Below are 12,589 nucleotides of genomic sequence, written 5' to 3'. Positions count from 1 at the left end.
GTTCTATAGTCCGGAAAATGCGATAAACAACGTTTTTACGCAGGAACAGTGACTTCTTATTCTGTCACTGCATTTCCTGTGGGAACATGTTTGAAATATGAACAAATCAGAGGTAATCGACCGCAAAGTTTCCATGTTATGTATGTTCTTTAACAATCCTGCAGTTGTTCCTAGAAACCTGATCAGTAACTTTTAACTTCCAAGTCTTTTCTTGGCACATTGTCACATCCAACACGTTTTAAAGTGTATATTTGAATAAAGGTCCATTTCTTTTTAAATGAAATTTGGGTCTTGCATACCAGCAGCAACACAAAAAAAACTGAATCCCACATTGGCGTGAATAGGAAGACACTTGTGGTTCATACATGCGCCACAATAGCGCCCTCTAGCACCCAGGCGGGGAAGAAAGAGCGGTGAGGAGGCGAGCACCAATGACCACAGCAGACAGGAAGACGTAATGGTGAACTGACAAACAACTAGCAGAAGACACGTACAAAGAGTGAAGGACACAGTTGGTCTACCTGAGCACCTCGGAGAGCGAGGAGTCGCTGTCGTCAGACCTGGAGAGGCAGAAGAGGAAGAAACAGGTAGGGAAGGGTATCAAGGAGAGGAAAGGGTTAACCACGTAAAGGAGAGACAGAGGGGTTAACTGGCAGTGGGTTACAAAGGATGAGGGACTTGAGGACAGGTTTTCGATGCCTCTCAACAGTAAACACGCATCAAGTTAAAAAAGTTAAAAAGTTAAAGTACCAATGCTTGTCACACACACAATAGGTGTGGTGAGATTATCCTCTGTATTTTACCCATCACCCTCACCCCCTGGGAGGTGAGGGGAGCAGTGAGCAGCAGTGGTGGCCGCGCCCGGGAATAATTTTGGTGATTAAACCCCCAATTCCAACCCTTGATGCTGAGTGCCAAGCAGGGAGGTAATGGGTCCCATTTTTATAGTCTTTGGTATGACAATTGTGATTGTTACAATAAAAAGATGTCAGCCATTTTATTACTAATCAATCAGGCCCACACAATTTTTTTATTCATTTTTGTAGGTACCTTTGACTCGATACCGGTAGTCAACAGTAACAATGTTCGGTACTTTTGTGTGTGTTCAAATGTGTTAATTGTCAGTTGTTTAAAATAAATCTACTTTTTCAAACATTTAATTTATTCATTTATCTGAGCTGTTATCTTGTTTTATTTTGCACTTGTGTGCCTCATTTGCAAGTACTGTACTGTATTATAGTAGACTATGCATGCAGTTGCAATTCCAAGATGTTAGATGACAGTAGTGTATAGACTAGGGTGTGTTGTTGTCTTTTCTTATGTTCAACCCTCCAATGTGTTTATACTGCAAGTATTGTACTTATTACACATCAGCTGTTTGATTGCAGTGTGCATCTTCGTTGTAGTTCTCATTACTACATATGGAGGTGTTGAAATCGCCATGTGAAAACACTAATGCTAATGGCAAATACAAAGTCAAGAAATACAATAGGGTCCTCTGTCCCAAAGGGACTCGGTCCCTAACTAGCATCGCGCTAGTGCATTTTGAAAAGTGCAGCTTTACTGTACTTTTGAGCGCCTTCTTGCTTTGTTGGCATTGACAATTAGGGATGTCCCGATCCGATATTGATATCGGAAATCAGTCCGATATTAGCCAAAAAAGTGAATATCGGATTTTATCGGACTGAATCTAAAAACTCCGATATAAGCGCTCCGATATAAGCTGTCCATTTACCGCTGCAGCACGTCTATAATAGGTGACTCTGGTTTGATCACACTCCAACACAGTAGGTGGCGGCAATGCCCCTTAATTAACGTTGGTGCCGGCCGCAGAAGAAGAGCGTCTCTGATCCATCATGCACAGCCCACGTGATCACAACAACGACAACGCGTGTGCTTGCGGCAAAGTGTAGTGATGTCGGCTGTGTGGAAGTATTTTAACCTAAACTCGGACAAAGACGTTGTCGCTAAATGCAATATTTGTCAGGCGCAAGTGTCCCGTGGAGGGACACAACCGGGAAGGTTCAATACAAGCAACCTCATCGCACATTTGAAAAAAACACCACAAAAAAGAACATGAGGATTTCGCGAGAGCAGCAAGGCGAAGCAACAAAGCTCTGGCTCGCTTCAGCAACCCACGCTGGCCGAAAGCTTTGCAGACGTGACAAACTACCACGGGACAGCAAAAAGGCAATGGCCATAACAGAAAAGATAGCCCAGTTTATTGTGCTTGATGACCAGCCCCTGTCGGTGGTGAGTAATGTTGGGTTTAAACGCTTAATGGAGCACCTCGAACCTCGCTACATTATTCCTAGCCGCCACTACATTGTAGACAAAACTATACTATCCAACATATGCTGACAGTAAAAAAATAACTGAAGTGAACTTGAATTGTTTGCACTTTAAACATTTGACCCCGTTTTTTTAAAAATTGGATTTATTTAGGTTATTTTTCAGGGTCTTCTAATTTATTTTTAATTTATTCTATTCAATTGTATAATTATGTTGGTATTAGTGGTTATTTTGCACTATATATAACATTTTGTTTTTATTTTATTTTATTTTATTTGTTGAGGTAATACTCTTATGTTGAAGGTTAAAATGTATGTAACCAATTGGTTAATAATAAATGGGTCAGTTTTTCCTATACCTACTCTTGCTGACTATTGTTTTCTGTTTTAACACTACAACATCAGTAACAGTAACATCACTTTATCAAGCCTTTTCTAACATTCTACACAACAAAATAAGGAATAAATATATGTATGATTCGTGCCTATATCGTATCGTATTGATATCGGTATCGGCCAATACTCAAGGCTACAATATCGGTATCGTATCGGAAGTGAAAAAGTTGTATCGGGACATCCCTATTGACAATTGTAACATTATCCAGAGCAGAGGCGTACAAACTACTGCCCGCGGGCCAAGTGCGGCCCGCCAACATCTTCAACCTATATGACCCAATGCAAACAACCTTCCCTAGTCATGGTGCAAAAAAAAAATATACAAATCCAACCAACACAATATGTCATCAGACATTGTCACACATAGGACAACCCGCTCACTGAACTTTGTGGTATTTAATTTAAAATAGGCCATGCACCATAACACATTTTAAATTAGACCTATTTTAAATCCATTACAAAGGATGATGGGAAAAATCATCTATCCACACTTATCCATGTTTGGCGCATTTTAGCTGCTTGATATGTCTGATTGATTACAAAGCTTAAGGAGTTGTCATGGAAATAAACAAGGTCGGGGTCAAATTTTCATATTCACTTAATATCCAATTATAATAATTATATATCAATTATATTAATACCATATGTGCATTATATATATATATATATATATATATATATATGCCAAGTTAAAACGTTTGGACAACCCTGATCTCGAGGCAGTATCGCGGAGTCCATTTTGAGTGCTTGTTTTCCGGCCAAGTGCTTGAGCCGGTGTGAGCCTGCAACCAGACGTGACGTCACGTGCAACAAAGGTATCGATATACGGCACTGTTTGGTTTTAAGAGACTTCTACAGTATAAAAGTACCGAATTCGGTGCACATCCCTATTCCTGACATGCTGTGTGTTGTCAAAAAGGACATTATATATAAAAGGTACAACATAATATTGTATTGTACTCATTTATTATGCGTATATCGGTATTTGCACACAGTTAATTACGGCTTGAGTATTGTGATAACTTGCGCATAGCAATAGTATTGTTGCTTGTATGTATTGTGATATGTTGATTATATTACACTGAAGTACAGTGTTTTGAATTTAAAATTGTCTCATATTCTACCTTATGTACCATTTTTATTAGAGGATCACAAACCGTACCATATTATAGGTCAGGTGGATTCCTTTTGTTACCTGGAAATAAAGTCAGTTGAGAGGTGCACTAGTCATTTCGGAAAGAGCAACACAAGGAGAGGAGGACACAAAGGCTGTAGTTAAGGATAAAATAGCAGGTGTCATTCAGAGAGGTTGTTATTTTTTGTACGCAATGTCTCTCTTTCTGGCCATAATTAGCATTCTCACAGCATAATTTATTAGTGGAGTCACTGAAAGAACACATATGGACTGGCAAGTGTTTTTATTCTGCTGCTGCTGTTAGCATTCAGGCATCGTACCAGAGAGAAAGTGCACGTGTGCGTTTAATTGAGCAATATATTTGAGAGCCTTTATGGCCTTTGTTTGTCACCAGAGCTTTGCACACACCGTAGGAAAGAATACACACAAAACACAATGACCCTGGGTAAAAATATGTTTAAATTCCTTGTTTTCAAACCTCTTACTACTGCTGGCAACAATATGGTGGCTATTAGCATGGTGGCACTCTACTTCTGCCACATCTCTTTAAAATTCATAGGTTTTAGAGGGGTGGAATTGTAATGCGTGGATCAAATAAGGATCTACAGTCGCCTTTAAAGCCGCTTAATGTAAGCAAGATGGATAACTATTTAAAATTAATCTTCTATTCAACACGTAATTGAATTTTCCGTGTCCGGTCCTTGGCAAACCGCTGGAAAAGAGAGTCAGATAAAAGAAAATATATAATTTACAGTTACCAATTAATACATTAACTTTGATAATGTTATCAATTATAAAGTCAATAAGTGTTATTGTAAGTGTTATTGAATAAAGCATTCTATTAAATGCATATTCAATTAGCAGCGTTTAAGTACATATTAATACATGAGTGTTAGAAACTTGCCTCCCTTAAAGAATCTGTATGAGTACTCCCCAATGTATATAATAAATGATAAATGGGTTGTACTTGTATAGCGCTTTTCTACCTTCAAGGTACTCAAAGCGCTTTGACACTACTTCCACATTTACCCATTCACACACACATTCACACACTGATGGAGGGAGCTGCCATGCAAGGCGCTAACCAGCACCCATCAGGAGCAAGGGTGAAGTGTCTTGCTCAGGACACAACGGACATGACGAGGTTGGTACTAGGTGGGGATTGAACCAGGGACCCTCGGGTCGCGCACGGCCACTCTCCCACTGCGCCACGCCGTCCCTATATATATATATATATATATATATATATATATATATATATATATATATATATATATATATATATATATATATATATACACACGTGTATGTATATATATATATACACACGTATATATATATATATATATATATATATGTGTATATATATATATTTATATATATATATATATATATACACACACACACACATAAATAAATAAATGATAAATGGGTTATACTTGTATAGCGCTTTTCTACCTTCAAGGTACTCAAAGCGCTTTGACAGTATTTCCACATTCACCCATTCACACACACATTCACACACTGATGGCGGGAGCTGCCATGCAAGGCGCTAACCAGCAGCCATCAGGAGCAAGGGGTGAAGTGTCTTGCTCAAGGACACAACGGACGTGACTAGGAAGGTAGAAGGTGGGGATTGAACCCCAGTAACCAGCAACCCTCCGATTGCTGGCACGGCCACTCTACCAACTTCGCCACACCGTCCCCACGCCGTAATAAGCGATATATATATATATACATATATATATATATATATATATATATATATGCACACACACCTATATACATGCACACATGTATACATATATATAAATATATATATATATATATATATATATACATTTTCATGAAAGTTTTGTAATAAATCAGAAACATCAAGCAGCTAAAATGCGCCGAACATGAATAAGCGTGGAGAGTCTTTTGCATTTTCCCATCATGCTTTGTAATGTATTTCAATGGGAGTAATTTTGAATTATTTATGGTGATTGGTCGTTTTTATAATGTCCACACAGTTCAGTTATACGGTTGGGTTATGTGTGACCATGTCTGTTGACATTATTATTTTTTTGCATCATGACTAGGGAAGGTTGTGTGCGTTGGGTCACATAAGTAAATGCAGCGCATACCTTCATTCAGAGCAAAATTAAAGGTCATTGACCTAAGTTACTCATGCTGTTCACTAGATGGCAACATGATAGCAGCATCAAATTTGTCAGACTATTAAAATGAACGCAGTCTCCCTACGTCTTCCTGACGTCGGCGGGCCGTAGGTTGGACACCCCTGTTATAGATTCACAAGGAATTCTACAAGATGACCAAACGCAGCCTTTATGCTCCGCGAAGTTAGAGGTTTTTTTTTAGGTGCATGTCACACTAGGAAATACGATTTGCAGGGGAACAAGCATCAGTTGTTGTGTGAAGTTGAAACAGGCGAAATGCAACAAAGTGCATATTTAAGGGTGAAAAATGCGTGCTGTACAATTTGGCAGGTCTGGTTTTGATTACTTGGAGGCACATAAATACATGTGAAGATTAAGAAATGGGTCGATTTAAAGGCAACATTTCACAATGCATTGCAACTGCAAAAAACGAGACTCAATAAGAAGCTCGGCCCATAAGGAGCTCCTATAAAAGGCAAGCAGAAACATCCTCCCACACAGTCAGTCTCAGTCCATTCAGAACCGTTGCAAAAAACAGCTGCATTGAAAGATTACAAAAAGCAACTCATTCACCAACGCCTCTTTCACATTATGAAGGCCCAGTGGCTCTGGGCTATAAAAACCTTCATGCGTACTGCACACCACCAGCATGCAAACTCGCCTCGCACAGCAACATCTCTACATTGTGGGCAGGACATAAGGCGCGGTAATAAAAGAGTGCAACAGCTGCCTGGAATAACGGGGGGAAATTCGTGGAACGGTTATATTAACATGCCACCTGTGTTTCAAAGTGTTAGGCCACCGATAATTGAATTGTTGTAATTAACTTTTTCCACAGCAATCTACTTGACACGCTAAAGCACTAAGTGAAAGGACAGATGCAATTAAAAGGCTTAGGCCAAAGATACTAAACTCATTCTTGCTAGTAGAGGGAAGGTAGCACACCAACCAAGGAAGAATCTGTGAAATTCCTACAGGAATGTATAATTACTGCTTGACCAACTATTAAACCAAGGGAACGGTCCACGCCCAGAATCATTCTCCATTAACCAGAAAGTAGTCCTCCTTAATTACTTTCGAATTGTGTTTACAATTTAGCCTCTGTGGAGGTCTGTGTTCTACAAAGTGACATCTATACACCCATCAAAGTAGCAGTCGAGTGGAAAAACAAGTTGATTTTATGTGCTTAATTGTGTTTCATTATATCCATTAAACCATATCCAATTGTATTTACAATCTGCAAAGTATGTGAAAATACCGTCCAAAATGTCACAAATTTAGACAGCTATTTTGAGTATTCCGCTGCTGCCTTCAGTAATTTCCGTAAATTCTACGTCACTAAAGTAACACTTCTGCACTCAGACCATATTATTAGGTCAATCATACTGGAAATACGCAAACATTGGAAAGAGATGTGCTGTTTATCATTCACAATCATTTATGTAAGACAACAACATGTTTGGGCTTTTTTATGCATTTTAAATAGTAAATAAATATCTAACAATTGAGTCAACAGATGGAGGGTCCTCTCATTATACTCTCTAAAAACATCCAGAAAGCGCCAACAATACTCCATTTGTATGTCGTGACCTGAAAAATAACCAAATATATTAGTGATATTGTTATTATAAGCGCTAACGCAGATGGACTATTTTAGCGGCCCATTGATAGCAATAAACTATTGCTAGCTTACGCTGCTATTGTTGACACACAGAGCCGGCGGCTGCTTCTGCTTGGTCTCAAACTTGCTAAAAGTAAATTCTAGATTATAATTAATGCATCTGCTAGTAGACAAATGTGGCCATGGACCGACAGGCTGATCCCTGTTTTAGCACTTAACAGTGCTGCTAATGCTATAATATCACAATAAAGCTGCTTCTAAAACATATTTCTCATCCTCTTTGTGTTCGGGTTCAAAAATATAAGGTCCTGTATTATAATTTTCCGAAAGTAATTGTTGTTGGCCCTCACAAAGTCTGGTTGATTAGCATTGTTGTGGATGGGGAAGGAATGTATGGTTCCTCCTCTACGTGACTAGCTTCCTCATTATCTCTCAAAATGAATCGGGGGGTCTCCATGAGATTGATACTATTTTGATCATATCTATTTATTTGCAAACTTTGGAAGTCTTTAGGCGTCATAAATCAAATATATGTGATAATAGCTTCAATATAGAGGTAACTTGTTTTCACACTCTACTGCTACTTTAAAGTACTAATAAATACTAAAACGACTACTACTGTGTTTGATATACAGTATTGTACATCATTTTATATTGTGTTCAAAGTGTACAGGCCTTTACTAAAATATGGACTTTTGTCGAGTATTCATGTTTACATTGTTTTTAATGGAGAACTTTGCTTCAAACTTTTAAAGGCTGAATCACTAAATAATTGACAGAAAAGTTTATTGAAACTGAAACTTTCATTGGACTTTTTTTTTGTTTTTACAAAAATCTATTTCCATATATGATTTTCAATTGGTATTATATTTGACACAGCCGGTCACAAAATATAATTTTGATGTTATTTTTATAACAAACTAAAACATAATGCAATGCACATAAATATTTACCAGTTTATTTCCAAACATTAAAAGAACATTGGGTAACAATTTACAAAAAGTGCAAAACGAAATGCAAAGAGAATGCTGCAAATGTGATTTGTGTGCCACCTTCCAATAAAAAGAAAATTTAAAATAAGGAACATTTGTCATCATCATCTTCCCTTAGCTGCTCGTGATCACTTGAATTCACATTCTGTATCATTTTCAAAGCATCTTCAAAGGTGTCATTATTTGCCATCTAAAAAAAACATACCAAAAAGTCAATATTCTATGCATTTTTTTAAGTGATTTTTTTTCTCTCTCATAAAAATCAAAAAGCTATTATTATCGAAACACACATTGAGTGATCACCACAAAATAATACATCACATTGGATATGTATATTTAACCTCTAAATATACCATACTGTGTAATGAAAACATTATATTTGTATATTTGAAAAGTCTAAAGATTATGCATAAAATGCAATAAACTGCCAATTGACCAACTTAGAGTTACATTACCTTTTATACCTGCTGTTTCAAATTTGATACACTCATTTTCAACAGTTTTAGTGTAAAATATATTATGAAATATTAAGTACTTTCACATTGTATCAACGGATTAACTGTTCAGACTGATGTCAGTAAAAAAAAAAAAAAAAAATCTTACCTTATCCTTCTCAAATTTGGCAAAGTTTCTCTTCAAAGATCAGGTGTCTTGTTTCTTATTTGTGGCCATCAATGGACAACCCTTTAAGTCAATGACTGCCCTCATGTGAACTAAACGTTTAATGTGTCTGTTCTGATACATCAGGATATTTAGGAAAAAACTAATTGGACTGACGATCTAGAGCGGGGGTCCCCAAACTACGGCCCGTGGCCCCCCAGCATCCAAAGTCCGGCCCACAGGAAGTCCCAAGTTAAAAAAAATTTTTTATTTTTATTATTATTATTAATCTTTCCTTTCTAATCCATTTTCTACCTCTTGTTACTCTTGGCATCTCCTAGCCGCTCAGGCAAATCATATTGTCTAAAAATGAATTTTCCCATCGATAACGTGACAATGTTAAATGTTGATGAACATCAATGTTAATTGATGTTAAATGACAAAACGGATTATAAAGACAATGTATATATATATATATATATATATATATATATATATATATATATATACACCGGTATATATATATATATATATATATATATATATATATACATACACATATACACACACACACACATATACATATATATATATATATATATATATATATATATATATATATATATATATATATATATATATATATATATGTATACACACAGCCTGGCCCCCGGCCAAATTTTTTTAACCCAATGCGGCCCCCGAGTCAAAAAGTTTGGGGACCCCTGATCTAGTGGGCTCAAAAGCTTATGTATCACTTATGATACGTTTGGCGTTATACGAATGTTTAAATTATCGCACGCACGCGCGCACACACACACACACACACACACACACACACATATGTATCATAAGATTAAACATACAATCTATTAGCCAACATTTCAAGAATTAATCAAAAATATAATTCTACACATTGACTCTATTAGACTGCCAAGAGTTAATCAATAGTCAATATACCAGTGTGCAGATTTTTAAACATCACAAAATTATTTTCTTTTAGAGGAAGTTCGATTTTGTGATGTGTTGTTTGTTTTCTTTTCTGCTATTTTAACTTGTTTTAAATACATAATCAAGGTTAATTATTTTCTTAAGCACTTTGCCTTTCCTTTCTTTAAATGGAAACATTTGTATAATCATTTAAATTGTTGTAACAGCTGAATGAGCAGCACAGTTACAGTATGAGTAAATATCTATGAAGGAATTAGTCATCTGTTGTTCGTAAGCACATGCCTAAAATAACAAGCTGCATTTAAAAGTCGATTAGAGTCATTAAATATGTGTACGCTTTATTATCCGACTAATCGTTAAGATCGACTATCAACATAATCGCTACTTGCAGCCCTGGTGCCATACGAATCCCCTTCAAGACCAAATTAATCAACAATTTGTTGTAAGTAATTAATCAATTAATGCGCTCAACAATTTTATTTAAAAAAGCTATGGGTTTATGCAACGTTTTGCTCCAACCAACACGTCTTTGCCTTTTGATACCATGAGGTGGTTCATTTGCATTTAAGTTAAAGTTAAGTCAAGTTAAAGTACCAATGATTGTCACAAACACACTAGGAGTGGTGAAATGTGTCCTCTGCATTTGACCCATCCCCTTGTTCACCCCCTGGGAGGTGAGGGGAGCAGTGGGCAGCAGCGGTGGCCGCGCCCGGGAATAATTTTTGGTGATTTAACCCCCAATTCCAACCTTTGATGCTGAGTGCCAAGCAGGGAGGTAATGGGTCCCATTTTTTTAGTCTTTGGTATGACTCGGCCGGGGTTTGAACTCACAACCTACCGATCTCAAGGCGGACACTCTAACCACTCGGCCACTGAGTAGGTTAACCTTTTCGCGCTTGACAAATTGATTTGCAGGGAAACGTAATGAAATGTGATTTTTTTAAAAGGTCCTCAATCATTAATCAGTCTCCACAGTATCCGTCCTGTGACACTTAACACCACTTGTTTCCTGGAGAAAGAGTCTTTGTTGAAGAGGGGATCATTTGTAGGGAATCTCAAACCCAGCCCTTACCTCTCCAAAGACCTGGTCTTCATAGTTGGAGTAAACGACTGGGCTGAAGAGCTCGTAGAGACAGAGGAGTGTATTTTCATTTCTTATTGTACTCACTTGTCCAGTGCAAAACCTTGGCTTTGGTTGCTCGTAAGCCTTGAGAACACATTGCGTTCGTTCCTGGTCCTCAGAGGAGGAGAAGAGGGGGGAGTGTAGCCATCAGAGGGTCTGGACGAAGAAGAAGGAGTGAAATTTGGCATGGTAAAACCAGATGGATTTGACGACAACGCATGTACACACCTGTATGAACGGTCGTAAGACTTCCTTCTTGTGATGTGGGAGGTGTCGTAGCCTCGAGACTGCCTGGGGCTAATGACACACACTTATTTCACTGAACGCTTTTATGTCCAGATTGAGACTTGAGGACGTTTATAAATTGCAACTGTTTTTCTTAATGTGTATAACATGTATTTTTATGTAACTATCTTTTGCTACCTCTTGGCCAGGACTCCCTTGAAAAAAATTGTATTTTAATTCAATGGCATTTTCTTGTTTAAATAAAGGTTAAATAAAAAATAAATAAAAGCTTTGAACCCTGTGGCTAATCTATGGATTTTTATTCACTAACGTTTGAATTATGAAATGGATAAAGCAAATAAATCAAACAATGTACTAAAATGGTCCACTTTGAGAAACTGTTCAAACTCAAAGTGTCCATTCATCCATCCATCCATCTTCTTCCGCTTATCTGAGGTCGGGTCGCGGGGGCAGCAGCCAAAGCAGGGAAGCCCAGACTTCCCTCTCCCCAGCCACTTTGTCCAGTTCTTCCCGGGAGATCCCGAGGCGTTCCCAGGCCAGCCGGGAGACATAGTCTTCCCAACGTGTCCTGGGTCTTCCCCGTGGCCTCCGACCGGTCGGACGTGCCCTAAACACCTCCCTAGGGAGGCGATCGGGTGGCATCCTGACCAGATGCCCGAACCACCTCATCTGGCTCTTCTCGATGTGGAGGAGCAGCGGCTCTACTTTGAGCTCCCCTCGGATGACAGAGCTTCTCACCCTATCTCTAAGGGAGAGCCCCGCCACCCGGCGGAGGAAACTCATTTCGGCCGCTTGTACCCGTGATCTTGTCCTTTCGGTCATAACCCAAAGCTCATGACCATAGGTGAGGATGGGAACGTAGATCGACCGGTAAATTGAGGGCTTTGCCTTCCGGCTCAGCTCCTTCTTCACCACAACGGATCGATACAGCGTCCGCATTACTGAAGACGCCGCACCGATCCGCCTGTCAATCTCACGATCCACTCTTCCCTCACTTGTGAACAAGACTCCAAGGTACTTGAACTCCTCCACTTGGGGTAGGGTCTCCTCCGCAACCCGGAGATGGCACTCCACC

The 12,589-nt window shown here is 38.5% G+C and overlaps 1 protein-coding gene across 11 annotated transcripts in view; it reads right to left on the bottom strand.

Annotated features, from left to right (window-relative positions):
- kif21b (kinesin family member 21B) overlaps nt 1–12,589 on the bottom strand; it is a 370,384-nt gene that overhangs the window by 92,935 nt on the left and 264,860 nt on the right. For 4 of the 11 annotated variants that reach the window (XM_061984918.1, XM_061984920.1, XM_061984929.1 and 1 more), the window contains 3 exons: nt 11,497–11,565; nt 11,314–11,424; nt 522–560 (listed from right to left, as the gene is read on the bottom strand). In XM_061984918.1, coding sequence (XP_061840902.1) covers nt 522–560; nt 11,314–11,424; nt 11,497–11,565 — 219 coding nt within the window. Of the gene's footprint in view, nt 1–521; nt 561–7,127; nt 7,572–8,656; nt 8,785–11,313; nt 11,425–11,496; nt 11,566–12,589 lie in introns of those variants that run through there. The other 7 variants (XM_061984919.1, XM_061984928.1, XM_061984925.1 and 4 more) reach the window with 6 other exon arrangements.

The sequence above is a fragment of the Nerophis lumbriciformis genome, linkage group LG23 (genome assembly GCF_033978685.3).
Source record: "Nerophis lumbriciformis linkage group LG23, RoL_Nlum_v2.1, whole genome shotgun sequence".
NCBI lineage: Eukaryota > Metazoa > Chordata > Actinopteri > Syngnathiformes > Syngnathidae > Nerophis > Nerophis lumbriciformis.
The sequence above is the reverse complement of the archived record's forward strand: the minus strand, read 5'-3'. Positions and strand labels throughout refer to the sequence as shown.